Source organism: Phocoena sinus, chromosome 10 (genome assembly GCF_008692025.1).
Source record: "Phocoena sinus isolate mPhoSin1 chromosome 10, mPhoSin1.pri, whole genome shotgun sequence".
In the NCBI taxonomy this organism is placed as follows: domain Eukaryota; kingdom Metazoa; phylum Chordata; class Mammalia; order Artiodactyla; family Phocoenidae; genus Phocoena; species Phocoena sinus.
Window position 1 is genome coordinate 98,598,474 of NC_045772.1, and position 27,624 is coordinate 98,626,097.

The 27,624-nt window shown below is 43.1% G+C and overlaps 1 protein-coding gene and 1 non-coding gene across 3 annotated transcripts; one reads left to right on the forward strand and one right to left on the reverse strand.

The window, feature by feature from the left end:
* Positions 1–681: 681 nt before the first annotated feature.
* On the reverse strand, positions 682–26,218 carry TIGAR (TP53 induced glycolysis regulatory phosphatase). 2 transcript variants are annotated; one of them, XR_004351888.1, is made up of 6 exons: positions 26,046–26,218; positions 19,846–19,883; positions 16,222–16,343; positions 4,698–6,990; positions 3,526–3,636; positions 682–2,713 (listed from the first exon to the last, which is right to left on the reverse strand). XR_004351888.1 is itself a non-coding variant. In XM_032646451.1 (6 exons), the coding sequence occupies exons 1-6, from the start codon at positions 26,075–26,077 to the stop codon at positions 2,285–2,287; spliced, it is 810 nt and encodes a 269-aa protein (XP_032502342.1). In that variant the 5' UTR covers positions 26,078–26,186; the 3' UTR covers positions 682–2,284. The 2 variants fall into 2 exon arrangements, 1 of the variants encoding a protein (XP_032502342.1); XM_032646451.1 differs by having other exon boundaries at positions 6,913–6,990; positions 26,046–26,186.
* On the forward strand, positions 7,048–7,120 carry TRNAG-UCC. The gene has a single exon. It is a non-coding gene; the product is annotated as a tRNA-Gly (tRNA).
* Positions 26,219–27,624: the final 1,406 nt, after the last annotated feature.

Genomic DNA, 27,624 nt, shown 5'->3' on the forward strand with positions numbered 1-27,624 from the left:
GTTTCCCCGTACGGAAAAAAAAAAAGTTGAGTTCTGACCTTATACCATACAAGAATAAATTCCAGATAATTTAAAGATTTAACATTTTAAAAAATCCTGTAACACTGTAAGGAAAAGGAGATTAGGATATGACCTCACTTCAGAGAAGGCTTCTTAAAGACACCCGCAACTCCCCCCAAACCATAAAGGACAAGGTATATCGGCGGTTTGACTTCAAAATAAAAAACACGTGAAAAAAATGGATGGTAACACATGCAAGAGATCAGTGAACTGGAGGATATTTGCAAGGTCTCCTGTAACTCACTAAGGAAACGCCCCACAGCCCAACAGAAAACCAGATCGAGAATGTACGGTGGTGACTCGCCAGGGAGGGAAGCCTCATTGTCAACATGCACGTGAAGAAACTGCCCAGACTCCAGCGGTCACAGAAAAGCTCGTTATAACAGCGACACATTTTTCGCTCATCAGATCAACAAAAGTTCATCAGACAAGATTTCCAAAGATGTGGAAACCAGGAACTTTCAAATACTTCTACCGAGACTGAAAAATAGTGCAGCCCGCTTCAGAGAACCACTGGCTCTTGTCAAACTGGAGATGCACATTTTTTATGACACAACACAAGGCTATTCCACGTAAGCATTGTTTTCTATAAGAAAAGAGTGAATATACTGAAACACCCACTGATAGGAGAATAAAGAAATAAAAGGTACTACATTTATTTTGTACAATACAGTGGTTACAAGTAACCAGATCTATCTACACACAGCAATACAGAGCCCCAAGATATATGTAATAAGTGAAAATACAGAATACAGACAGCTTGATATTTTGTATCAAGACCAGAAACACCAGAACAATACCATTGTTCCCTTATGACACTAGGTGGCCGCGTGAAGGATGGATGGGTATATGGACTCGCGGTGCTGGCTGTCTCTGTAGAGAACAGGAGGGAACAGGACAGCGACAGCTGCTTAAAGGAATTGGCTTACATCGCAATGTGTTATTTCTTTTTTAAAAGGGGGGGGGATATTACTTCTGGGTGGCAGGGGTGTGGACGTTTACTATCCGTCCTCTTTGGTTACTTTCCGACGTTTCGCCTGCAGTGAGCTTCCTCTGCACTCAACCACACGCTCTGCTCCCACACTGGCACGAACGCTGGCAGCGCTGGGCGCGCTAAGGACAGCATGATCCTGAACTTGAAAAATGACTACACGCGATTTCAGCCTGAACTGGCAGCCTCAGTCCTATCCTCTGTGAGCTGAGACTCATGGCGTTCATCAACATGATAATTTAAAAGCAAACTGCGTGGAGAACACGTTCTCCATTTACATGAGGGCCTCAGCGGGACCCCTCTTGTGTACAGAATTAAGGTAACCAAACTCCCTTTTCTCCAGTGCCATCTGGTGGAAAAGAGAGGAAACCTCATCTGTACCTTCCACAAAAAAACCACGGTTCTTTTCAGTGAAGCCCCTCTTTTAGTCTGGGGCTACTGTGAAGCAACCGTTTACTTTCTTTAGTGCCATCTTCAAACTGAATTCTTCAGCCTACAGCTTAGATAAGAAAGATCTGCTCTTCCCTCTTCCTCCGCTCGGATTCCTACTTTAAAAATTCTGTAATCAGATGTTGCTTCTTCCTCACGAGACAATCCTGCAACCACAATCCACATTCATCTGCATCTCAAACCCTGCAGAGTAAACAATCCCAACAGGTGATTTCCGTATTAAACATTTAGTGTCGCTTGCTTTTACATAAACTATGATGGCAAGCATTTCTCCTTTAAAGGACTTTTTGAATATAACATATTTTCACATAAATATGGAGTGGAAATTACAAATAGTTCCCTCTTCCAAGGACTGGATGAGACAGTAAAAAAGAAAACATACAGTATCTTACCAAGAGCCAATAAAATAGGCCAGATTTTTCAGACATTAAAGAAAAATACCAAAAAAACCAGGACATTAAAAAAGCAAAAAAACCACAGTAACAGGATTATTACTCCCCCAGTTTGCAACACTGAGTTCCTTCATCCATTTACAATCCAGAAATGTCACTGAGCAGGGCGGTAAAATTACCCTGGAAAATTCCAACTGTACTCACGAAGAAGTCAATTCTCAATGGTTTTCCATTAGTGTCTCATGTGGCTCTGATTCCACTCGAGCTTTATAACCTGCTCTAACGGACAGCTTTTTCACTGTTTCCAAGCCTGCATCAGCAGAGAGTGGGAATAAAGTCAAAGGCCCCCCTCAGAGGCTCACATTTGTTAGATTTCGATGCAGATTTAAATTTAGTGAATTTTGGTCACCCCGGTCAGGTGGCCCTGTAGGTTCACACACACACACTGGGTGGTTGGTTTCACTTCTCCTTTCTCACAGTTTATGATAAAGACACTCATCCCTGTATTGGGGCTGACTGACGTGAGTTCGGACCTGCTCAGGGTCACCGGGAAGGAACACTTAAGGTCGGTCAGGAAATAATCCAACAGGCTTCTCATGTAGGCGCCGTGACTCACAACTAAGACACTGGCCACTAACTCTGGAGCGCCGCTGTCCGAATTAAACGTGGAGGCACAGTTTTTCCCTAAAGGAAATATCTCTGCCAAAGAACTTTCCAGACAGTCGCTCGGGGCTTCTTGGGAAAACTGTTCATTCTGACCTGCTTCTTTCAGGATCAGCTGACAAAGAAATTCAAAGAAGTCTTTTCCACGCATCTTCACCTACAAGGAAAGAAAAAAAAAGGTGAAATAAAGTGACATTAATGACTGTTTTAAGACGTAAACAGAACTGAGTTTTTCTATACGTCAGCGTCCGTGACTACAGAAGCAGATGGACAAAGGAGAGTAAGATACAATGGCTAATTCCTGACTTCAAAGCACTAGGAGTTTAGCTGGGGAAATCTACAAGCAAACAGAAGCCCATAAAATATCGGGAAACTAGGAATACCTAGGAAGCTGCATCGGGCACTTCCGTTCAATTAGAACAACAAGGATAAGAAGCCTTCCCTCACTAAACTAATACAAAGTCTTTACAAGAAATTTATGAAAATTAAAAATGGTGGTGGTGGGGGGAAATCACCAATAACACAATTCAAAAGCAGAACACTCCAGAGCAACGCAAGCAGGGCTCCAATGTCACTTAGAGCTGCAGGCGCAGGAGAGGCCTGATGGTCTTGCCACCCAAGTTGTTGGGTTTTGCCCACCATCCCGCTGACCAGCACCATGCCTGCTTCACCGACTCCACTGCCACTGCAAAGGCTACTCTGCTCCCTTTTCAAGGAGTTTTCTTCACAGACCCATCTAACAACCCATTTCCTCAAATCCATTATCGGTAACGACCTAATACACGAGAAAGACAGGACAGCTCAGAAAGGGAAAAAATGGTATGATGCAGAGTTGTTCTGTGAACCAAACAACTTCCAAACTGCTTAGCTACAATTCAGAGACACCTTGCTTACGCGACGAGTCAAGATTGCAGCTACTTTGACGTTGGCACGCTCGTGGACACGGCGACTTTCCCCAGGGCTACGTACCTGGTCCAAGGTCTCTCCTCCGGGCGGAGTGAACACAGGGCACTCCTGCCCAGCTGCTTTGGCCATGGCCCTTAGCTCACTCAGCGGCGAGCCTTCTGCAATCCCATATTTCTGCAACGATCCAACAGACAAAAAGGCCTCAAAGGAATTCGCAATACAACAACTAAGTACATGTTTATGGCAAATTCAGAACAATCATTCCGGAGATGAGCTTAGATTTCTTTGGCTTACTTTAGCCTATCTCCTCGGAGAAAATGCAAACCCAGATCCATGTGACTTCAAAGCTCATTCGCTTTTTAGATTCATAAAAATTGAGTCTCAGCAAAGGACACGCAAGTCACAAAGGAAATGCAAATGGCCAATAAACATGGGAAATCTACCTCACTAGGAATCCAGAGTGTGAAAACTAAGATGACACCTTTCATAAGTTATTAAATCAGAAGACCACAGAGATCACTAACAGCCAGTGTTGATGTGGGAAGAACTCTCTCCTAGATCATTCATGCGAGTATGAATTGGCACAGATTTTCTGGAAGGAAATGTAGCAATACATACAAAAGTCTTTTTAAAAAGTACACACTCAGCAATTCCGTTTCTAGGAAATGTATGAGATATGTGTGTGAAGGCTCAACTACAAAGATGTTTATATTTTAACACGATTTACATCAGTGGGAAATCTAGTCACAGCCTAGATGTCCTAAACTAGGTCAGTAAGTCGTAGCTTGGTCACACACATGACGCAACGGCAATGCCTTAAGAATACAGAGTCATTGATTATGTGATCATACCGATGTGCATTATGGGCACTGAAAACACAGCACGTGAGACGGGCCGGCTATAAAACAACGCACAGAGTAGGAGTGCATTTCGAAAAACATATACACAGACAGACAGACAGACAAAAACAGACAAGAAGGAAAAAGACAGGAGCGCACATACCAAAATATTCAGTGTTTGTGTGTGGTAGAAATTTTAATTGTATTTTTTTCCAAAGTGTTCTTAGTTTTATTTCCCTACAATGACAATGGATTACTTGCATAAGAAAATATTGAAAGAGACAAATCGTCACTTATGGTTTGCACTGATGATGCCAAAAGATTCTAACACCACCATCAGATAAGAAATCCAATAGTGAAATATTACATTTTTATAAGAATACATGCACACTTTACCAGCTGCTCTTCCAATCTTCAAGCCCAATTTCTTACACTCTTAATTGTATCTGGAGCAACCTAACGATTACAAAGAGGGCCATTAAAAGCCATCAGTTGCTTTGTTTTCACAGGAATGGAAGCATCCATTTGTTGAATACTCCAAACGCTTTGCTGGGGCAGTCAGGAGGAGAGGACAGGCGGCTGCACAGCTCCCACCCTTGCTGAGACCGCGGGGTGGTGGGGATACCAAGCAACTGCAAGTGGAAAAGGGCCGAGATGGAGAGAGACTGACAGATAACGGCACGGATGTCTAATCTGGACTCGGGAAACCACCGAGGGCCATAGCCTCTGGCGAGTGGAAGCTGGCCAGGCCTGGGAGCAAGCATTCCAGGCAGCGTGGAGGACAGATGCGGAGGTTCACTGAGCACAGGGTGTTCGGGAGATTCCGGGAAGAGGCTGAGAAGCGAGTGACCAGCGGTCCAGAGCACAGACTCCAGGCCCAGAGGCCTCAGTGTGAATCTGAACTCTGCCACGAATGAGCTCTGGGACCCTGGGCCTGGACTTGACCTCCATATGCCTCGGTTTCTGCTTCTGTAAAACGGGGGTTAAGAAATGAGGTTTTTACATCTTCCCGGCACCGGGGTTCTTGTGAAGATGAACAAACCCGCGGCTCTTGGAACAGTGGTGGGATGCGGTGAGCGCAGCGCCAATGCCCACTCATGTGACCGCTAAACCCAGGCACTGAGCACCCGGCAAGGGGCAGGAGGCAACAGATCAGACCCTGCAGCTCCCAAGAGCCGGGTCAGAGTTACGACAACTCCTGAGGGTAGAAGAGAAGCAGTGAACCCGTTTATACAGGGGTGTGGCCACCAAATTCTGCCAAGATTACCCTGGCTGCGGCGTGCAGATCAGACTGGGAAAGCAGGAGACTCGCTGTCCCAGCGCCCCAGGCGACAGGATGCCGAGCGGCAGCAGGAGGGCGGCGGGGGGCTCGCAGAGACTTGAAGCGTTCAGGAACTTCTCAGAGGCTGAGCGGACAAGACGAGGACAGGAGGCGCAGTGCGAGAGACGGTGAAGAGCCGGCAGGAGGGTTTCAGCCACTGCGTGAAGCAGGGCCACGTGGAGAGGGGGGCGCATTCCACTGGCCGGATGCGGCCGCGGGGCAGCTGAGCCACAGGCGGCTCGGTGTGTGCGCGCAGCTCAGGGAAGAGCCGTGGACTGAAGTCACTGCAGAGGACGAAGTTACCCAGGAGAGAGCATGGATGGAGAAGGGACGGCCCAGCCGCTGACAGCGCTTTCTCCTTCACGTGATGGCGGGCCCTGGGCAGCGTTCCACTGAACTCAGGACATTTTCTTCTTTTAATCTATTCAGATTTAGTTTTGGGGATAGGTGTATTTTTCGTTTTGTTTTGGTCGCGCTTTATTTTAGTTTTTTGGCCACAAAGCGCGGCTTGCGGGATCTTAGCTCCCCGACCAGGGATTGCACCCGCGCCCTCAGTGGTGAAAGTGTGGAGTCCTAACCACTTGACCGCCAGGGAGCTCCCAGGACATTTTTCTTTAACAACGTTCGAGCACTGGCTCCTGGGCACACAGTGAGCCTTTCCAGGGACAGTTTACGCTGGAGCTCTAGCCTATACGCTGAACTGTAACAGTGAACACACGCAAGTTATGAAAAGCAGTTCTTTGAAGATGCCCTGGCCATTCTGTTACATTTCCCTCCAGGGGTAGAGGAAATCACAGGGCTGGCAGGACAGCAACCAGCTTACACGATAGTATTATAGAGTGCACTAAAAACACTGCTCGAGGAGGAGACTTGGGGCCGAATCTCAGATCTGAAATTGCTGTCTTTTAGCTAAATCACCGTTTCAGGAAGATTCATTTCTGGTAAAGTATATAAAGTTGGCATAAAGAAGTCTATTCATGCTTATAATTATGGGGTAGGATTAGGAGACTGGGAAGAGAACTTTTCACCTTTAACTTTAAACTCTTCTGTACTAAGTTCTCACAAGTATGCCTTGCTTTTATAATTTAAGATGCCTCTTTCCTAGGATTTTAATGATCAAAAAAGACACTATTTATGAGAGTAAGTAACAGTGACTGCCACACAGTAGATTCTTCACGTAATAGCTGATATCACATCCCTAGCAGGTAGGCATTTAATTTCTAGCCATGGGATAAACTGAGTTGGTTTACTGATAATTTATGGTAAAAGAACAATATGTAAGTTACTTACCCTTTCTCGAAGTCTTGAATCATACTTTACTGTCATATCTTTGCAAAATTTGCTCTTCTCCAAAATTCCATGCACGGTCTGCAAATCAAAAGACAACTATCTCTTTTCTCATAAAAATAATCGCTCTTGGGGAATTCCCTGGTGGTCCAGTGGTTAGGACTCTGCACTTCCACTGCAGGGGGCCTGGGTTCGATCCCTGGCCGGGGAACTGAGATCCCACAAGCTGCACACACAGCCAAAAAAAATATCATTCTGGGAGTGTCAGGATGCTAGCATAGGAAGTCACTGAACCCACCTCCTCCTGAGGACACGGAAAACCCCGTAAGGCTGACAGCAGATTTTCCAGTAGAAACCTTACCGGCCAGAAGGGAGTGGCATAACATACTCCAAGTGCCGAGAATTCCAACCAAGAAGCTTTTCTCTACCCAGCAAGGTTATTCAGAATTGCAGAAGAGATCAAGAGTCTCCCAGAAACAAAAGCTAAAGGAGTTCATCACCACTAAACCCACCCTAGAAAGAAAGAAATATTAAGGGGGGAATGCCCTGGTGGTTCAGCGGTTAAGAATCCACCTGCCAATGCAGGGGACATGGGTTCGAGCCCTGGTCCAGGAAGATCCCACGTGCCCCGGAGCAGCTGAGCCCACGCGCCACAACTACTGAGCCTGCGCTCTAGAGCCTGCGAGCCATGACTACTGAGCCCACGCGCCTAGAGCCCGTGCTCTGCAACAAGAGGAGCCACCGCAATGAGAAGCCCGTGCACCACAACGAAGAGTAGCCCCCGCTCGCCTCGACTAGAGAAAGCCCGCCCACAACAGCAAAGACCCAACGCAGCCAAAAATAAATAAATAATTAAATTTATTAAAAAAAAAAAAAGAAAGAAATATTAAGGGGACTTCTTTAAGCTGAAAAGAAATGGCACTAATTAATAATAAGAAAACATATGAAAGCAAAAATCTCACTGGAAAAGGTAAATATATAATAAAGGTAGTAGATCAATCACTTGATGAAGATGAAAAACAAAAGCAGTAAAGTTACAATAATTAGCTAAGGGACGCATAAAATAAGAAGATGTAAAATGTGTCATAAAAGGTACAAAACATGGCAGGGAGGAGTAAAAAGCTAGTTTTGGAATGTGTTCAAATTTAAGTTGCTGCCAACGTAAAACAGGCTACTACTTATATAGGATGTCATATGTGAACCTCACAGTAACCACAAAGAAAAAATTTACACTAAATACACAAAAGAAAATGAAAAAGGAATCTAAACATAACGTTAAAGAAAACCACCAAACCACAAAGGAAGAGAGAAAGAGAAGAAAGGAGCAGAGAGGAACTACAGAAATAGCCAGAAAACAATGAACAAGATGGCAATAAGTACATACCTCTCAATAATTACTTGAAAGGTAACTCAACTAAATATGCCAATTAAAGATACAGAGTGGTTGAACAGATTAAGAAAAGAGCCATTTATGGGCTGCCTACAAGTGACTCACTTCAGAACAAAGGACACACACAGACTGTAAAAAGATGGGAAAAGATATTCCATGCAGACAGGAATGAAAAGAAAGCTGGAGTGGCTACACTCATATCAGACAAAGTAGACTTTAAAACAAAGATTGTAATAAAAGACAAAGAGAGCATTACATGATAAAGGGGTCATTCCAGCAAGAAGATATAATTTTATAAATGTATATGCACCCAACAGAGGAGCACCAAGATATTTAAAGCAAATATTAATGGACTTAAAGAGAGAAACTGAGAGCAATACAATAATAGTAGGGGACTTTAGCACCCCACTTACACAAATAGGTAGGTCATCCAGACAGAAAATCAGTAAGTAACATCAGTCTTAAATAATGGATTTAATAGATAAAAACAGAACACTCCATCCAAAAGCAGCAAAATATTCTTAAATGCACATGGAACATTCTCCAGGACAGATCACACATTAGGTCACAAAACAAGTCTCAATACATTCAGGAATACTGAAATCATAACAAACACCTTCTCTGACCACAACTGTATGAAACTAGAAATCAAGCACAAGGGAAAAGAACCCAGGAAAAACCCCAAAAATGTGGAGGTGAAACAACATGCTACTGAACAACCAATGGATCATCGAAGAAATCAAAGGAGAAATCAAAAAATACCTAGAGACAAATGGAAACAGAAATACGACATACCAAAATCTATGGGATGCAGCAAAAAACAGTTCTGAGAGAAGTTCACAGCAATACAGATCTACCTTATGAAATAAGGAAAACCCCTAATGATCTAACTTTACACCTAAAGGAACTAGGGGAAAAAAAGAAATAATAAAGATCAGAGTGGAAATAAATAAAATAGAGACCAAAAATAATAGGAAAAGTATCAACAAAAATAAGGGCTGGTTCTTTGAGAAGATAAACAAAATCGACAAACCTATAGCTAGACTAACCAAGAAAAAAGAGAGAGGACCCAAATAAATAAAATCAGAGGTGAAAGAGGAGAGGTTCCAACTGATAACACAGAAATACAAAGGATTGTAAGAGACTACTACAAACAATTATATGCCAACAGATTGAACAACCTAGAAGAAATGGATAAATTCCTAGAAATTTCCATGATTTTAAGAATAAATCATGAAGAAATAAAATATAGGGGTAGACTGATTACTAGTAAGGAGACTGAATCAGCAATCTAAAGTCTTCCAAAAAAAAAAAAAGCCCAGGACCAGATGGCTTCACTAACCACCTGGAACGCTACAAAACATTCAAAGATTTAATACCTAACCTTCTTGAAATCTTCCCAAAAACTGAAGAGGAGGGAAATCTTCCAAACACATTTTATAAACCCAGAATTACCCCTGACACCAAAACCAGACAAGGACATCACAGAAAGAACTATGGCCAGTATCCCTGATGAACATAAGATGCAAATATCCTCAACAAGATATCAGCGAACCGAATCCAACAATACATTAAAAGGACCATAAACCACGATCAAGTGGGATTTATTCCAGGGATGCAAGGATGGTTCAACATATGCAATCAACTAACATGGTACACCACATTAACTGAAGGATAAAAATCACATGATCATTTCAATAGATGCAGAAAAAGTATTTGACAAAATTCAACACCCATTTATGATTAAAAAAAAAACAACTCTCAACCAAGTGGGTATAGAGGGAACATACCTCAACGTAATAAAGGCTATATATGACAAGGCCACAGCTAGCATCAGACTCAATGGTGAAAAGCTGAAAGCTTTTCCTCTAAGATCAGGAAGACAAGGATGCCCACCATCACACTTTTATTCAATATAGTTTTGGAAGTCCTAGTCACAGCAATTAGGAAAGAAAGAGAAATCAAAGGCATCCAAATTGGAAAGGAAGAAGTAAAACTGTCAGTTTGCAGATGACATGATACTATATGCAGAAAATCCTAAATACTCCATGAAAATACTATTAGAACTAATCAGTGAATTCAGTAAAGTCACAGGATACAAAATTAATATACAGAAATCTATGGTGTTTCTGCACACTATTTAGTGAACTATCAGAAAGAGAAATTAAAATAGTCCCATTTACAGCTGCATCAACAAGAATAAAATACCTAGGAATAAATTTAACCATGGAGGTGAAACCTGTACACTGAACACTATGACACTGATGAAAAAAACTGAAGATACAAATGAATGGAAAGATATTCTGTGTTCATGGACTGGAAGAACTAATATTGTCAAAATGTCTATACTACCCAAAGCAATCTAGATTTGATGCAATCCCTATCAAAATTCCAGTGGCAATATTTCACAGAACTAGAACAAATGATTCTAAAATTTGTACAGAATCTCATAAGATCCCAAATAGCCAAAGCAATCTTAAGAAAGAACAAAGCTGGAGGAATCATGCTCCCTGATTTCAAACTATACTATAAAGCTAGAGTAATCAAAACAGTATGGTACTGTCATAAAAACAGACACATAGATAAATGGAATAGAATAGACAGCCAAAAATAAACCCACGTATATATGGACAATTAATTTACAACAAAGGAGCAAAGAACACACAATGCAGGAAGGACAGTCTCTTCAGCAAATGGTGTTGGGAAAACCAAGCGGCTACATGCAAAAGAGGAGACTACACTACTATCTTACACCCTACGCCAAAGTTATCCCCAAATGGATTAAAGACTTGAATGTAAGGTCTGAAACCATAAAGGCCCTAGAAGAAAACATAGGCATTAGTATTTGCAATGTTTTTGTAGATCTGACTCTAAAGACAAGGGAGCGAAAATAAACAGGTGGGACTACATTAAGCTAAAAAGCTTCTGCATGGCAAAGGAAACCATCATCAAAATGAGAAAGCAACCTATTGAATGACAGAAGATAACTGCAAATCATATATCTAAGGGATTAATATCCAAAATATACGGTTGATCCTTGACTATGGGTTTGAACTGCACAGGTCCATGTGTCCATGGATTTTTAAAAATACGTACTACACGATCCTCAGATGTGGAACCGTGGATACACAGGGCTAACTGCAAAGTTATATGCAGATTTTTGACTGCAAGGAGGTTGGGAGCCCCTAAGCCGCACATTGTTCAAGGGTCAACTGTATAAAGAATGCACACCAGTCAACTACAACAGAAACCCAAACAACCCCGTTAAAAAATGGGAGAGCATCTGATTAGACATTTTCCAAAGACACACAGGTGGCCAATAAGCACATGATAAGATGTTCAACATCACTATTGTGGAAATGCAAATTAAAACTACATGAGCTATCACCTCACACCTGCTGGAATGGCTATCATCACAAAGACAAGAGATAAGAAACGCTGGAGAGAAAAAGGAACACTTGTGCACTGTTGGACTGTAAATTGGTGTAGCCACTACGGAAAACAGTACAGAGAGTCCTCAAAAAATTAAGAATAAAACTACCGTATCACCCAGCTATTCCACTTCTGAGTTTCTGATTTTGTTTTTTTTTTTTTTTTTGGTCGTGCCATGTGGCTTGCAGGATTCTCAGTTCCCTGACCAGGGATTGAACCTGGGCCATGGCAGTGAAAGCCCGCAATCCTAACCACTAGGCCACCAAGGAACTCCCCCACTTCTGAATATTTATCCAAAGAACACAAAAACACTAATTTGAAAAGCTATATATACCCTTATGTTCATTGCAGCATTATTTGCAATAGCCAAGATATGGAAACAACCTAAGTGTCCACTGATAAATGAATGGATAAAGAAGATGTGGTAGGACTTCCCCGGCGGTGCAGTGGTTAAGAATCCGCCTGCCAATGCAGGGGACACAGGCTCAATCCCTGGTCCAGGAAGATCCCACATGCCGCGGACCAACTAAGCCCATGTGCCGCAACTACTGAGCCTGAGCTCTAGAGCCTGCGAACCACAACTATTGAGGCCGCGTGCCACAGCTACGGAAGCCTGTGTGCCTAGAGCCCGTGGTCCGCAACAAGAGTAGCCCCCGCTCACCACAACTAAAGAAAACCAGGGTGCAGCAACAAAGACCCAACGCAGCCAATAAATAAATGGCTTGTTCGTAAATAACATTTTATTAGAACTCAGCCATTTATGTATCACTTATGGCTGCTTTCACAGTACAATGGCAGAGTTCACAATTGTGACACAGACCATACAGCCCACAAAACTTAAAAATTTAACTAACTAGCCCTTTACAGAAAAAGGTTCTAGTTCATTAGTTCTCCATTCAGGTGTGTCTAAATTGGTTTTAAACCCATCCATTGAATATTAATTTCAGTTATCTTTTCAGTTCTAGAATTTGCATTTGGTTCTTGTTTATAATTTCCAGTTCTCTGCTGAAATTCTCCATGTCATTTTTATCTGTGCATTCAATGATTATTTTAAAGGCTACATCTGATAACTCCAGATACCAGATAACTCCTGTGGCTCTTTCTGCTGCCTTTTGTTTTTGCTCATTTTTGTTCATGTTTCCTTCTCTCATTGTGTACCTGGTTACTCTGACAAGAGACACTGTATTTGCAAAACGGTAGAAATCATTAAAGTCCATAGTCTGCCTTGTTTTTTAACTCCCTTCGAAAAAAATCAGACACTGTTTTACATCGTCAATATTTGTTTATATTTACCTATACCTGTAACAATTTCTTTTGCTCACTATTCTTTTCTGAATCTCAGACATCTCTTCTGGAATTACTTTCCTTCTTCAATTATCCTTTGAAAGTTTCTTTCTAGCTTGTTTGTCTGAAATGTCTTCACCTATTCTCTAGAAAATGTTTTGCTGGTATAAAACTCTAGATTAATCTTTACTATCTCTCAGCACATCAAATTACTGTTGATATTGACACATTTGTTGATAGTCTAATATTGGTCTTTAATGGGTAATGTTTTTTCCTTCATAGTCTTTGGAGTTTTGCAATATTGCTGTAAGTGTAGATGTGTGGGTTTAATTCTGACTGGGATTTTTTTCTGGATCTGATATTTTGCTATCTTTCAATAACTCTGTAGTTTATTAACCGTGACCTCTTCGAATATTGCCTCTTTCCCATTCTCTCTGATACTTCCTCTCGAAAGACGACAGACCTTCTCATCACATCCTTCTGTCTTAGTCTTATTTTTAATCTATTTATCACACTGTGCTACACTTCAGTTGCTATCTTACATTTATCTATAAGCAAGTGACCATTTCAGCTATATCTAGTCTATAATTTAGTACAGCCACTGAGGTTTTCATTTTTGGATAAACTTTTTCCATATTTTAAGTAAATTTTATTGAAGTATATTTCAAGTGTACAGGTCACTGAGCTGTGACAGATCTAAGTACCGCCAAAATCAAGACAGAGAAGAAGTCTATCAGCTGAAATGATTCCTTCGTGCCCTTGCCAGCCAATGCCTCCCACCCCTGGCCCCCGGCCCGCACTACCTGCTTTATGTGCTCTAGAGTCTCATGTAAATGGAATCACACACTGCACTCTTCCACATCTGCCTTCTTTTGCTCAGATACTGTTCTGGGGACTCCTCTGTGCTGCTGCTCAGGTGTCTTCCACTGTATGAATATACCATGTTCATCTATCCATTCACCTACTGATCAACACATGGGTCGTTTCCACTCTCTGCCCATTACAAATAAAGTTGCCGTTAAACAGTTGTGTACAAGTCTTTGTGTGGACATATATACTCTTACTTCTCTTGGATAAATTTCTGGGATTGAAACTGCTGGATCACACAGTTAGTGTATGTTCAACTTTCAAACCGTTTTCCAAAGTAGGTGTTCCATTTTACATTCTCACCAGCAACGTCTTGAGTTCCAGGTGTTCCACATCCTTTATCTTTCTAATTTTAGCCATGCACACGTTGTGTAACGGTGTCTTGCTGTGGTTTTAATATGCGTTTCTGTCGCGATCAGTTATCTCATCTGTTTACTGGCTTTCCCCATATCTCACTTTGTAAAGCGCCCGGTCAAATTCAAACCTTTTGCCTATTTGTCTAATTACTGAGTTGGAAGAATCTTATATATTTATACAGCTAAGAGATATATATTGATAATACATACATATGTGTCAGATATATACACATATATTACATACATGTAACACAACGTTTACAATTTTCTCCCAATCTGTGTCTTGTTTATACTTTGTCCCAAGATGTCTTTATAAAGATCTTCCCCATTTCCTTATAGAATTTTCATAGATTTAGCTTTTAGATTTGTTCTATGAACACCCGCAAGTTAGTTTTTGTGGACTGTGTGAGGTGAGAGTCACATGTCATGCTTTTCTGCTTGGATGGTCCATTGTTTCAACACACTTTATTGAAAAGACCATCGTTTCAACCACGGAATTACCTTGGCACCTGTGTCAAAAGCCAACTGACCAAAAAGACTAAACGAAAACAACTGACCATATAAGTGAGGGTCCCTCAACTTGTGCTTGAAAGAAAAAGTCTTTATTTTGCCTTAATTTTTGAAAGTATTTTCACTGGGTATGTATTTGGAGATTTTTGAGTCATTATTTCTTCAAAATCTGTCTTTTTACTTTCATACTCACCCTCATCCTTCTCCCCACTTCCCTTCTGAGACTTCAACTACATGTATATTGCACTGCTTGATACTGTCCTCCACGTCACTGAGACTCTTCACTCTCCCTTCTTAGTCTTTTTTCTTTCCACAGTTAATTTTGGAATGTTCAGTTTCCACGTCTTCATGTTCACTGACGTCTTCTTCTACAGTGTAACCTACAGTTAATCCCACCCTATGAAATTTTCATTTCAGAATACTGCATTTTTCACCTGTAGAAGATGAAATTTGGTTCTGCTGTCTCCTACTTCTCACCTCATGCTCCTCTGAGGACAGTTCAGCCTCACTATTAAGGTGTAACATGCTCTCTGTATCCAGCAAAGCCTCCCCTTGCGCTGGTGGGAATTCTGACTCCGCACCCTGTGTGCGCCCCAGGAATTGAGTGGATGACCGCCACCCGCCAGGGACCTTTTCCCTCCCGCCCGAAGCCGTGTTTTCTGCCCTCGTGCAGTTTCAGCCAACCGTCCAACAAAGAATCACGGGGATCCCTACACATGTCTATTGAGTTTTCTCTGTGCAGCACTCTTCCCCACAAATTTTAGTTACTTAAATGCCCCAAATTCCAAGCTCTGTCCCCTCAATCACTGAGACCACTGTCCTCTAGTTGGCTTCTTCTGCCAGAGTCTGGGAATTGCTTCAGCTGGAAAACCAGGACGATCAAGGGCTCACCTGTTTTGTTTCACTTCATTCGGGGATCGCAGCCCACGCTGCCTGGAGTCCAATGTCTGAAAACAGTTGCTTCACAGATTTTGTCCTGTTTTCTAGTTGTTTATGGGGGGAGGCTACATTCCAACCCTGTTATTCCCCCATGGTTGCCACAAAAGTCTCCTCCCACCGACCTTTTAGAAGTTGACTTGGTTCTTTCTTAAATCTCTGGGATCATTTTTACAGTAATCTGTTCCTTAAAGATATTTCACACGTCTTTTATTTCTTTAGAGTAACACAGTTGTTTTTCAAACTGTATCTGGATTCTAAAATCTGACGTCTCTGTGGTGTTTCCACTGGCTCTCTCTCACGACACCTTCTTTGCCTTTTTATAGGCCTTTTGTTAGACATTTTCCCCAAGCTACTCTAACTTAAAAATTACCACAATAAAACAAAGCACAAAAGTAAAATGAAGGGAAAAGAAGTAAGTTCTGTCAGGGAGAGGAGGGCTGGGGATGACGTCTCGTGTGAGTTAATTCCCTGCGGACTCTGGCACGACTGCTGAGACTTTTGACTCGACAGCCTCAACCCTGACTCTAAGCTCACCTGCTTTGTCCTCATGAGGTCGCTGGAGAAAATATGAGTAAACTTCACGTTGTTAAGAAATATACCAGCAGCAGCTGCTTGTTTAAATCCAGTTTCTGAAAGAGGCTCATCTATTCCTTGTCCTGTGGTATTAAGAGAAAGAAGAGTAACATTCAAATATATATACATATATATGGGATGCAATAAAAATCACACCTAAGAGAATATAAAGGGCATTTATCTATATTTTATTACAAGATTTCCTTGGGTACTTTTCCACATAACTTTTCAGAGAACTGAAAGCAAGCAAAACTCAGCTAGGATCCTGTAAAAGCTCTTCTGTATCTCCCAGAAGAATGTGTGTCTGGCGAGAACTGGGTAATGAGGAGGCTGCCCCGAGCTCTCCCCCCCACATCGCCCATCACTTCACCGCGTGTTTTATTAATGCTGCCCCTACCTTACGTTTTCAGCTCAGCTGCTGCATTTGGGCAGTCGGATCATCACCTAGAAAAGTTTTCCTTCTTTATCTCCACTGTTCGAATTCAGTAACGTTCAGTATTGCAAGTCATTCTCAATAAACGCTGACAAGTCTTCTACTAATTTAGAGCAAGTAACAGGTCAGCCAATGACTCAACACACAGGAAAATAATCTGTCATGAATGAGAGTTGGCAGAAACAACAAGTAACAGATTTGGAACCACTAATACGTCAGACGTGTAAATCAGCAGAGACTATAAACAGAGTCACAAAAATAAGCGACAACAAGCGATCAAAAACCAGATAGCTTTCCAAAAGAACCAGACAGGTCTTTTAACAGTGAAAAATGGAATTGCTGAGGAGGGGAAAAAAAAACATCCCTCAGTGGATAAAAGGAGATTCATTAAGCTGAGAAGCTTCACAAGCCCAAAGGCAGGGCTGAAGCTGGCCCCTGGCACAGACACGAGGAGACGGAGAAGCACAGATGTGTCAAAGACACGGAGAAAGGACGAGGATTCCTGAGCACATCCAGTGGGAACTCCAGAAAGACAAAAAAGAAAATGGAGAACAGAAGTGAGGGAACACATAAAGCTATGTTTCCTATGACGGAAACACAGTGTACACCAAGAAGGATAAATTACTAAAAAAAAAAAAGTACCTTCCTAGATTTAGTAAGAGAAACTGTAGAATACCAAAATAAAACACAAAGACTTTAAAAGCAGTTACAGAGAAAGACAGATACCCACGGGTGGGACACCATTTGGATGAGAGAAGACTTCTGAAGCCAAAAAGCAGCAGATGAATAGCTCCCAGGAGCTAAGAGAGCTGTGAGTCTAGAACTGTCTGGACTAAAAAGACTGAGGAGGATAAAAACAGAATTGTCTGGAATAGAATCAGTTGAAACGATCTTCACCACAAATTGATTTACACAAGAGGACTTTTCAAAAAAGATGCTTCAGGAATGAAGGTCTGAGACGCAAAAGAAATGGCGAGGAGAGAAACTGGCAACTACAGATGCCAATCTAAACAAACACTAGGTAACAAATTAAATAATAACGCCTACACTGCATGGTGAAAAAAGGACAGGACTAAACGGCAGCACACACTTTGTATTTTTTCAGGAGAGATGATATTTCTCTTCCACTTTGTTAGGCACAAATGGTAAAGATATAAAGGCAACCATCAAAAGGATAGAGATGGCTTATTTTGAGGCCAGTAGGGAAAGTAAGAGTGGGCTGGATAAAGAGAAGAAAAAGAAAAGCAGGCACCTAAGAAGTAAAGGTGAGTGAGAAGGAAAGGACTAGATAAAGAAGGGAGAAAAGAACCACAAAGGAAAAGTCCAAACACACCAGAAACCAGAGTCAATGTGGACAGACCACTCTCACCAGTTAACAGAAAGATCATATTTCTTTTCTTTTTTTTTTTTTAAAGAATCAGAATCAGCTGCCTACCATTTACAAGGTAACGCTTAGGACATCAGTACACAGCAAGGTTGAACGGAAAGGGATAGGAAAATATATATCAGGCAAATCCCAACCCCAAACAGCCGGAGTTGCCATATCACTCTCAGAAATGCAGACTTTATGACAAAAGTCTTAGTAAGGATTGTGAAGATCACTATAAACAATCAGTGTTCCCATTCACCATGAAGACAGAGCAATTTTAAAACTTGTATGTGCCTAATAAATTAGCCTCTAGCTGCATAAAAGCAAAACACATAAAGCACAAGTTGACAGAACTTCAGGTATTAAAGCATGAGCTGGCCATCACAGCGGGAAATTCAACATATCTCACTCATAAATTGACGCTTAGCTCATACAGGCAAATGAGTAAATTTACAAAATTAGTAAAGTATGGAAGATTCGAACAACAAAATCAAGGTCAAGTATTTGATATAGAACTCCATACCCAACAATTAGAAAACGGATTTTTTCTCAAACACACAGTAGTAGGTTTATAAAAACTGACCATGCTAACCAATTTCAAAGATGTATTATCAAAAAACCATATTGTCAGAACACAAAGCAATTACAGTGGAAGCCAATCACAAAAGATGAAGAACAAAACCAAAAAGCCCATTCATTTGGAAATTTAAAAAACAGTTCTAAATAACTCATGGGTCAACGAAGAAATCCTAACGGAAATTTAAGATACTTGGTGCTGAATACTTACCAGATTACTACAAATCAAAACTGCAGGTATGTGACAAAAAAGTGGTACTTAGAAACATATAAGGCTTGAGGGTTTAAAAAAAATTAAAAAGGAGGCCATAACTTAAAGAACTAAGCATCTAACTTCCAAAGTTAGGAAAACACAAAACAGACCTAAAAAAACAGGTGTAAACACGAAAATTTTATTCATGTTTTACCGTCAGCTTCGAATGAAATGAGACCAAGGAGCAGGGCCCACGGACAAGGCGGTACTGTACGTGAGCCCAGAGGATGCTCTGGGTGGGGCCCAGGTCAATGGGAAATAGAGGTGCGTTTAATTATCAGACTGATTTCCAGAAGAGGGAGGCAAGCACACAGGGTATGAAAATCAGCTTCTGCAAACCCCAGATGTCCCTAACCCAAAAATATAAAACTAAATGCTTGTATAATCCAAGCAGAGAAATAGCATGTCTAGCTGAAAGATATTCTTTAAAAGCCAGGCCAGCTGGATCATAGGGAGATTAAAAGATCTGAACCCAAATTAACAGAACAAGGCAGGGGGCAGAGGACAGTCTATTCAGAATAAAGTAACAACCCCATGTGAGAACAGGAATTCTCTTTTTAAACCATTTCTTTGTTACTACTAAAAATAATATAAGTATCTTAGCAGAAAAATACCATTAACACCAGCCAGTAAATTTTTTGTTTCCAAATATGAAATCATTTAAAATCCTGGCAGATACATTTTAAGACAACTAGACTCAATATAAGTCCTTAATCAGCTTTGAGCTGTCCACGAACAACTTGGAGCACTGTTCTTTACATCTAATTCACTCAAGAGACTCTTGGTTACCATCTGCTCTGATCATATTTCTGTGACCATGATGATTTAATACCGTAATCCCAGTTCACAGTCCAGAGCGGCCCCCGGTCCACCCTACCCCACCGGATCTGATTAACCCATATTTCACATTAATACTAACAGAGAGAGCTAAAATAAGAGTCAGAGCATACCAACCTTGAAGGATTTTCTCCTTGTTAAGTCTTGTTTCTCCACTAAAACAGGGAGGGAAAAAAGCCTTTATTACCAAATTAGGTTATTTTTGAAATGAGGAAAAAAAAATCAGCAACAAAAGGTAATGATACTTGTAAAGACAGCATATTGTACATACGTCAGAATCTAACCTGTAAAGATAAAATTTATTCTAAACTACTGTCTGCAATCATCTATTCTATGTGCCTAATCGATAAGCTAAAAATTTCAAATTGCCCCAAATTCAAATGTATAGATCAACAATCTTAAGTGAACTAAAGGTAGAAAATGCTATTTTAAAAGTAGTATATGTACGTATAAAAAATTTTTGTTAAATAATCTTCTTAAATATGTTGATCAAAACTACTCCCACAGGCATCGGGACCAAAACACAACAGCTGGTCCATCCGTCCGTCCGCTGCGCTGAGCGGACAGGCGCGAGGGACGGAGAGTGGAGCGCAGACCCGCAGACCCCGGCCCTGCCTCCTCGGTCCTGGAGCTGCTCAAAGCTGCTCCACTTTGCAACACCAAGGAATTACAAAAGCAAACCCAACCCACTCTGAAGCAACGCGGAGAGCGATGGGGGGAAGTGGTGTCCCAAAGCAACTGGATTGAGGCTGGAGGGGGAAGGTGAGGGTGAGGGCACCTGGACCAGACCAGACAACAGAGTGCAGGTGGGAGCTGGCGTGTGCTGTGCGCACACTGGACAGAAAACTGCAAACGGTGGGGGGAAACACCCCACAGGCCTCTTCAGATCGAGTTATCGCCTCATCTGGAATCAACTGTCCCCACAGCCCGCGTCCACACCCTTTCATGTCGGTGAGAGGTGAAAATCCGTGAGGGGAAACCTCGCTGCCATCTTTCGGGCCCAGGAGCAAGACTGCTTGGCGCTACACTCACCTGCTGGGTTAAGCTCAATGCCTCAGCTTCCTCATCTGTAAAATGGGGACAATAAATGGTCCCAACCTCACAAGATTCTCGGGATGATTGGATGAACACAGGTAAAGCACCCAGAACACTGCTTGGCTTTAGGAAGCACTCAGTAGCTGTATTTAAGTCATTTTTGGACAGACGATATAGATATCCAAGACTTAATGCATTTTTAATCTTTTAAAAATTATGAAATAAATAGTAAATAATATAATGATAAAGCCAGCAGGCACATAACACCACCCAAGTTAACAGATCACTGCCAGCCTCCAGGACCATAAACAGTGGGATATCTACCTGATGGAATTCGATGCGGCTGTGTCTACGGGAGAGTGATTTACGTAAAGAGATGGAAAAATCACCAAGACATATTCAGCAGAAAAAGCAAGGTACAGAATAATATACAAAGATTGCTACCTTTTTAGAAAGGCCGGACAGGGACTTCCCTGGTGGCACAGTGGTTAAGAATCTGCCTGCCAATGCAGGGGACACAGGTTCGAGCCCTGGTCCGGGAAGATCCCACATGCCGCGGAGCAACTAAGCCCGTGTGCCACAACTACTGAGCCTGTGCTCTAGAGCCCGCGAGCCACAACTACTGAAGCCTGCGCGCCTAGAGCCCGTGCTCCGCAACAAGAGAAGCCGCCTTAAGGAGAAGCCCGAGCACTGCAATGAAGACCCAACACAGCCAAAAATAATTTTTAAAAAAAGAGAGAAAGAAGGAAAGAAAAAGAAAGGCAGGACACAAGAGTAAACATTTGCATCTGCACGAGAGATGCCGGGAGGATGCAGAGGCTGTGGTCACCTGCAGGGTGACAGGACAGAAAACTCAGGAGAACTGTTCTGACTTCTAAACGTGTGGATGTAGTGGCTTAAAAAATATACGACAAGTGAGTGAAATTTCACAGCACTACTAGCCACTCACGTGCCAGTATTATCATTCTTGAGGTGAGTATTAATAAAAGATGTCTTGCAGCATTCCAAAACCCATTCAGAATCGTATGAAATGGATATGAAAGAGATTAAGCTCTGCGGTTCAGATGAACAAAGCATCCAGGGAAGTGATGGGGAAGGCACTGCTTCTCATACAGAAAACAGTTCCCAAACACTGGATCCACTTCCTGTCTGTCTCAGCCTCACAGTCTTGCTGAGACCAAGAATAAAAGGGCTGTGCTTCACTTCTGTACGAGTGACGTCCTCTTTAGACAATGGCTTTGTAACCAATTCAATTACCAGCAAAATTTAAAGAACGCCTCCCTGGCCCCCAATCCCGTATTTACTTCTATACGGGAACCTCAGAAGGTTTTGCCCACTTACTGTGGATCACAAGCTCTCTCGCTCATTGTACAAATTGAAAATCAAGGGTGAGAAGAAATTTAATAATTACGCTGGACCAGGTCTTTACAAATCACACAAATGATTTGCCAAGATGATAACTTTTTGTATGCTTACTGAAAAGGTAGCTCAAGATTTTAACTTAATCCCAATAGCTGATTTGATCAAGGATTCATCCTATTAAAAAACAGAATCCCAGTACTTCGATAATTGGTAACAGTGCTGCCCCAGCATCTCACCAATTCCAGCAAAAGGAGAAGAAATAGCTGTGATATAACAGAAGATTTCCTGTAGCTGTAAGTCAGCGGAGACCGCTGCAGGCGTTAGTGCATTATTAATAATCACTCGTGTTCCACGGGGCATTTTTTGCTTTCAAATCACTTTATAAACATTATAGCGTAAGAATCTAGAAAGAGAATTTTTTTTCCAAAAATGTGCACAAATATTTAGTTTTACGGCTTTTATCAGCTTTTTCGAGAGGTCTGTACAAATGCTTGAAGCAACTGTTTAGTTTGTTTGGGGAGTGGGAAAGGAAAGTGGGTGGCTAAAATAGGTTTACTATTAAGCTACGTCCCTAACCAAAGCTTGGCTTGTAGCAGTGGCAGGGAAGGCAGGGGGAGTGGAAAGGTCAGAGGAGTGTATTTTAAAGGAGTCAGGAATAACAGCACTCATTCTCAAAACCTGCAGTGTGACTCACTTCCAAGACAGACGCCCGACTCCGTGAGAACGCAAACACTTAGGCCAGGAAGTCAAGTCTACGACCGGCCGTTTAAAGGCCCACAAATGTGCACCATTTATTTTGTGGGTTATCATGCTGTTCTCCCCTTAAAAAGACACGTTATTTTGTTAGTTCTGCTGTGTATTCTATAGCGTTTCTCTAGAAATCATATAGAAAGCTTAATTTCCCAATCACATCCTTTTTAATCACGCATATACAGCTTTAACCTAATTCCTCCACACCAGTTAATTCATTTGAAAATGGATTAATAATTTGAAAACATAGAAGATTTCAAGCACTAGTAACATGGAGAGTTTCACCAGATGGTCTGGGGGCAAAAATATGTAAAATGCTCAATTCATGATATATCTTTGTCTATATGTAGATTAGGCCTAGTTGCATAGGTTCTCCCGGTTAATCAACCCTACTCCCAGAAAACAAATATCACAGTAACATAACAATTACATGCATCTTGATAAAAGTTGACAGATGATCCAATATTCATTTGGCCTCTGCTTTATTAACAAACAGAACAATGACTAGCATTCATGAAGACTAAGTGCCGACAGAGGCAGAGTAAGAAAAACCAATCAGTTTTGCTGTCAATACCTACACTGACTCAGCATCTTTTTTTTCCCGAAGCACAGGCTCCGGACGCGCAGGCTCAGCGGCTATGGCTCACGGGCGCAGCCGCTCTGCGGCATGTGGGATCCTCCCGGACCGGGGCACGAACCCGTGTCCCCTGCATCGGCAGGCGGACCCCCAACCACTGCGCCACCAGGGAAGCCCCATGATTCATCATCTTTAAGTAGTTAAAAGTAAAGGAAATTTGCTTTGTAAAAATGTTTAAAGAGCTAGCTAAAAACGGAAGTGAAATGGGATGGTTTTGCAGGCAACCAACTGCAAACTCCTACAAAGAACCTTTCAAGGGAACTAGGGCCTTCGATGTGCCGTGTGGGTGATGGCAGTGCCGACCTGCATATACTGGGGTTTTCAACCGTGCTGAAAGCTCAATCAGACTATGCTACAGCTCAATCAGACTAGTAGACTTGAAGTTTGAAAGGTGGGGTATTCTGTTCCAAAAATGATACAACTGGTAACTCTCCCTTTCAAGTATGATGATGAAGACCAACACACAGATGGTAACAGCACAGATTCATAAAGGATTTGGCTGAACTTAAAGAAACTGCATTTAAAAAGTTTTCTTGCATTATCCAAAAATTATCCAACTCTTAAACACACTGAGTTTCAAAGCGTTTGACAGAGTCAGGTAAGAGAAAACTCAAGGTAAATTCCCACTACTGTGCTCAATGATTCAAACTTGCTGATTCCAGTAAGAGTCATTACGTTGAACTCTGGTGATCAATCAAGTTTGAAATTGTTTCTTTTTCTGAAAGAATCATCAATTTTTAGCTTTGAGAACTCTGAAGGAGAAAACTAACCCTATCAATTATTTCAACACTTCCTTTGCACTTTCCCATGAATAAAACAGAGCAAAGTAAACTATTCTTATCACTCTTCACGGTTATATCACAGGAAAGAAAAAGTAGCCTCTGAAATGGCTGATGATATTCAAGCAACCTACAAACACTAGGTTTTAACTCTGTAAAGTTGGAGGCAGAAGGGCATAGTGTATAGTTAAGAGGATGGGCCGATTCTATGATGAATTCATTTTAAAAATCAAGCCCTTTTTAAGAAGCAGGGAGGGGATAAAATCCACACTCATGTCACTATTGTTTATTAAGAAACTAAATAGGGATCATCTTGTTTTTCAAGGGGTGGTTTTGTCCAGATTTTCTACAACTTCTGAGTGGCAATTATACACCAGGGACTGTGTCAAGGCATCCAGAAACTTCAGAGGAAAATGAGGGCAATCAAGACGCTAATTCCTGTTCTGCTACTGACTAGCTGGATGACCTTAAGAAGGTCACACGACGGTCATAAAGCCTTCTAAAAATGGAGAGGGTGGGGTGGAAAGAGAGGAGCTCGATTTCTAGCTCAGTCATTAAAATCCTGTGAATCCTAACGGAACAACTTCAGATGGTTGCCAAGATAATCTTCCTATAAAGTAAAAACAGGACCAAAGACGATAGCAGCTAAAGTCAGCTTGACAAGGTTAGACCATATTGCTGTTCTCCACAAGCTCCACGATGTCAAAAACGGCATCTTAGTTACCTGTAACCCTGTAACCCTTAGTTACCTGCTGACACACAGCACCCACTCAGAATGCTGGTCCCATTAACCATACACACAAATTGGAGGACTCACTGCATCTGGATCAGAGCTGTCCTTACAGAAACAAAAGTTAGTTAATTCTCAAGATATATTTCTCCCCCTCCATTGTGCTATACGCTTCACCTTTCTGACATTTCATTATCACGCTAACCCAGTGAAGTGGGTCCTATCACTTCCGCCATTTTATAAATCAGGAATCTGAGGGCGTAGAGATTAAGTCGGTAAAAGGAAGCCCAGGTTACAAGGCTCCTTGCTGGAGCCCAGATTCTAACCTACGTCGATCTTTCTCGAAAAATCTGTGCTCCTGACCTCCCTGAATTCCACCTCCCATTAACACCGGGCCAAGAAGAGTCGAGAAGGAAAAAGGAAGAGACGTAAAGACTTGTCAGCATTTAGCTCCCTGTAACGTAATATGATAAACATATTTATTTGGGGCGATGCAGGCGGCTGAGAGCAGGGCGAGGCCCCTTCTCCTCCCCCAGCGACAGAAGATCTGCGGAGAAGCAGCGAATCTCAGACACAAGCCTGGGGGGCGGAGGCGACCGAGGGGACAGGGACGGAGCCGTCGCAGAGCCTGGAGCGGAAAAGTCGGCCCCGGACCAGTCACTCTGCAGACCCTGGGGGACCGGCCGGGGGCAAACGCGGGGCCCGGGAGGTGCGGCGACAGGGCTGTCTCTTCCGCTTCAGCTGCCACCCGGAGACGGGGGCCCTGACACTCACTCCTCCCGACCTCCCTGTCCCCATCGAACGCGGGACCGCTGCCATCTGACACTTGGCTTCCCGCTCAGCTTCGCTGGGGCAGGAGGGCCGGTAGGGGGTAACTCACAGGAAACACCTTGAAATCGCCAGGCCGAGCCTCGGAGGAGCAAATGGGACGGGCAGGGCGGGGCGGGTGCAGATCTTCGGTCCCCCAGCCCAGCCCGCAACACTCCACGGAGGGGAAAGGGCAGCCCGCGCCGGCCATACTCACTGCCGGACCACTGTCAGAGCGAAGCGCGTCATCCCGCCGGCGCCAGGACAGAGCAAAGCAAAGGCCGCGCACGCCGCCCGAACCGTCACCCACACTCCGCACAAGCCAACCGGCACTGCGCCCGCCGCACCCCGCAGCTTCCGCACCCCGCCACCGGCCGGCTCCGCTGCCATAAGCCGAGGCGGCCGTCACGTCACTCCAGGACGGCCAATCAGGGAGGCCGGGGGCCGGCAGGTCGCGGAGACTGATGTGCGGCGAGGCCCCGCCCAGGGCCGTGGCGCGTGCGCCCCAACGCGCCGGCCCGTGATTGGTGCGCGGCAGGTGCGGCGGCCCCGCCCCGGACCGGGAGGCGGGGCGTGCCCAGGGAAACCCGGTCCTGTAGGCTACGAGCGGCTAAGGGGCTGCTCCTCCGATTGGGGTTGGTCTGATTGGAAGCTGGAGTGCAGCCAGCAGTCCTGCTTCGTGGGTGTACAGCGCCAGACACGTTCGGTCCTGTGAGGTTTGCATTAACCCCGGCACTGGGGGCGTGTAGGGTCAGCAGCGTCTGCGCGCTTAGACTCGCCCGGCTTCAGCCCCCAACTCCGCCTAGACCCGCTCCGGGAGCAAACTCTGGTCTGGTCCTTTGGAGCCCTCGTGTAGACTAGGCCTCGTGCCTGGCCTGCTGAGCCTGATTTTACCAAAGAACCCTGCGAAGCCACTCGATCGAGAATCCCCCCCCACCTTGGTACCTAATCAAGCTCCTCTTCCTCCACTCTCGATTTCTAATCACGTTCCTCATCCCACCCGCCACCCTACCCCCCAATATCTCACCAAGTTCGTCTTGGTCATTTTTTTCCGTTCCCTCCTTCACCCTGCCCCCTGGCTGTAAATCTCCGTTGGTCCCAGTTGTGTTCAGAGCTTCATTCAGTCTGTTTCCCCCATCGCAGTAGTCTGTAGTAAAGTCTTCCCCGCCGGTTTTTAAAGAGGATCTGGTGAATAATTTCTCTTCTAACAGCCTTCAGGGCCTTGAGACAGTTACTTAACCTCTCTAACCCTCCATTACGTGATGGGTAAGATGGGATAACGGCACTCAGCCATGACACAGGTAGAGTGTAATCATGTAAGCTTTACAATTATCTTCCATGCATTGTTACTTATATTCTTATATTTAATAATGCATTTGTTTCCTTAAATCCATTGGAATCATCTAGGATTTTCTGAATGCCAGGCTGCACCCCAGAAAAATTAAAAAGGAATCTCTTTGCGAGGGACCCAGGCATCAGTAATTTTTTAAATCTCCAGCTGTTTCCAGTGTGCAGCCAGTTTTGAGCTAGAAGTTTAAAGCAGTGCTTCTGAGACTTGAACCGTGCACACAAATCACCTGGGGATTTTGTTAAAATGTAGATTCTGATTCAGTAGATCTGGAGTGGGGGACAAATTCAGCACCTCTAACAAGGTCCCAGGGGAAGAGTCCATCTTCAGGGTGAGGTTGGAGGGATCATTCAGAGGTTCCTAACAGGGGGTGGGGATTACCATGGGCGTCCACTGCCTGTCCTTAGTAGATACTCCATGTATGTGTTCTGAATGCCTGAATGAACAA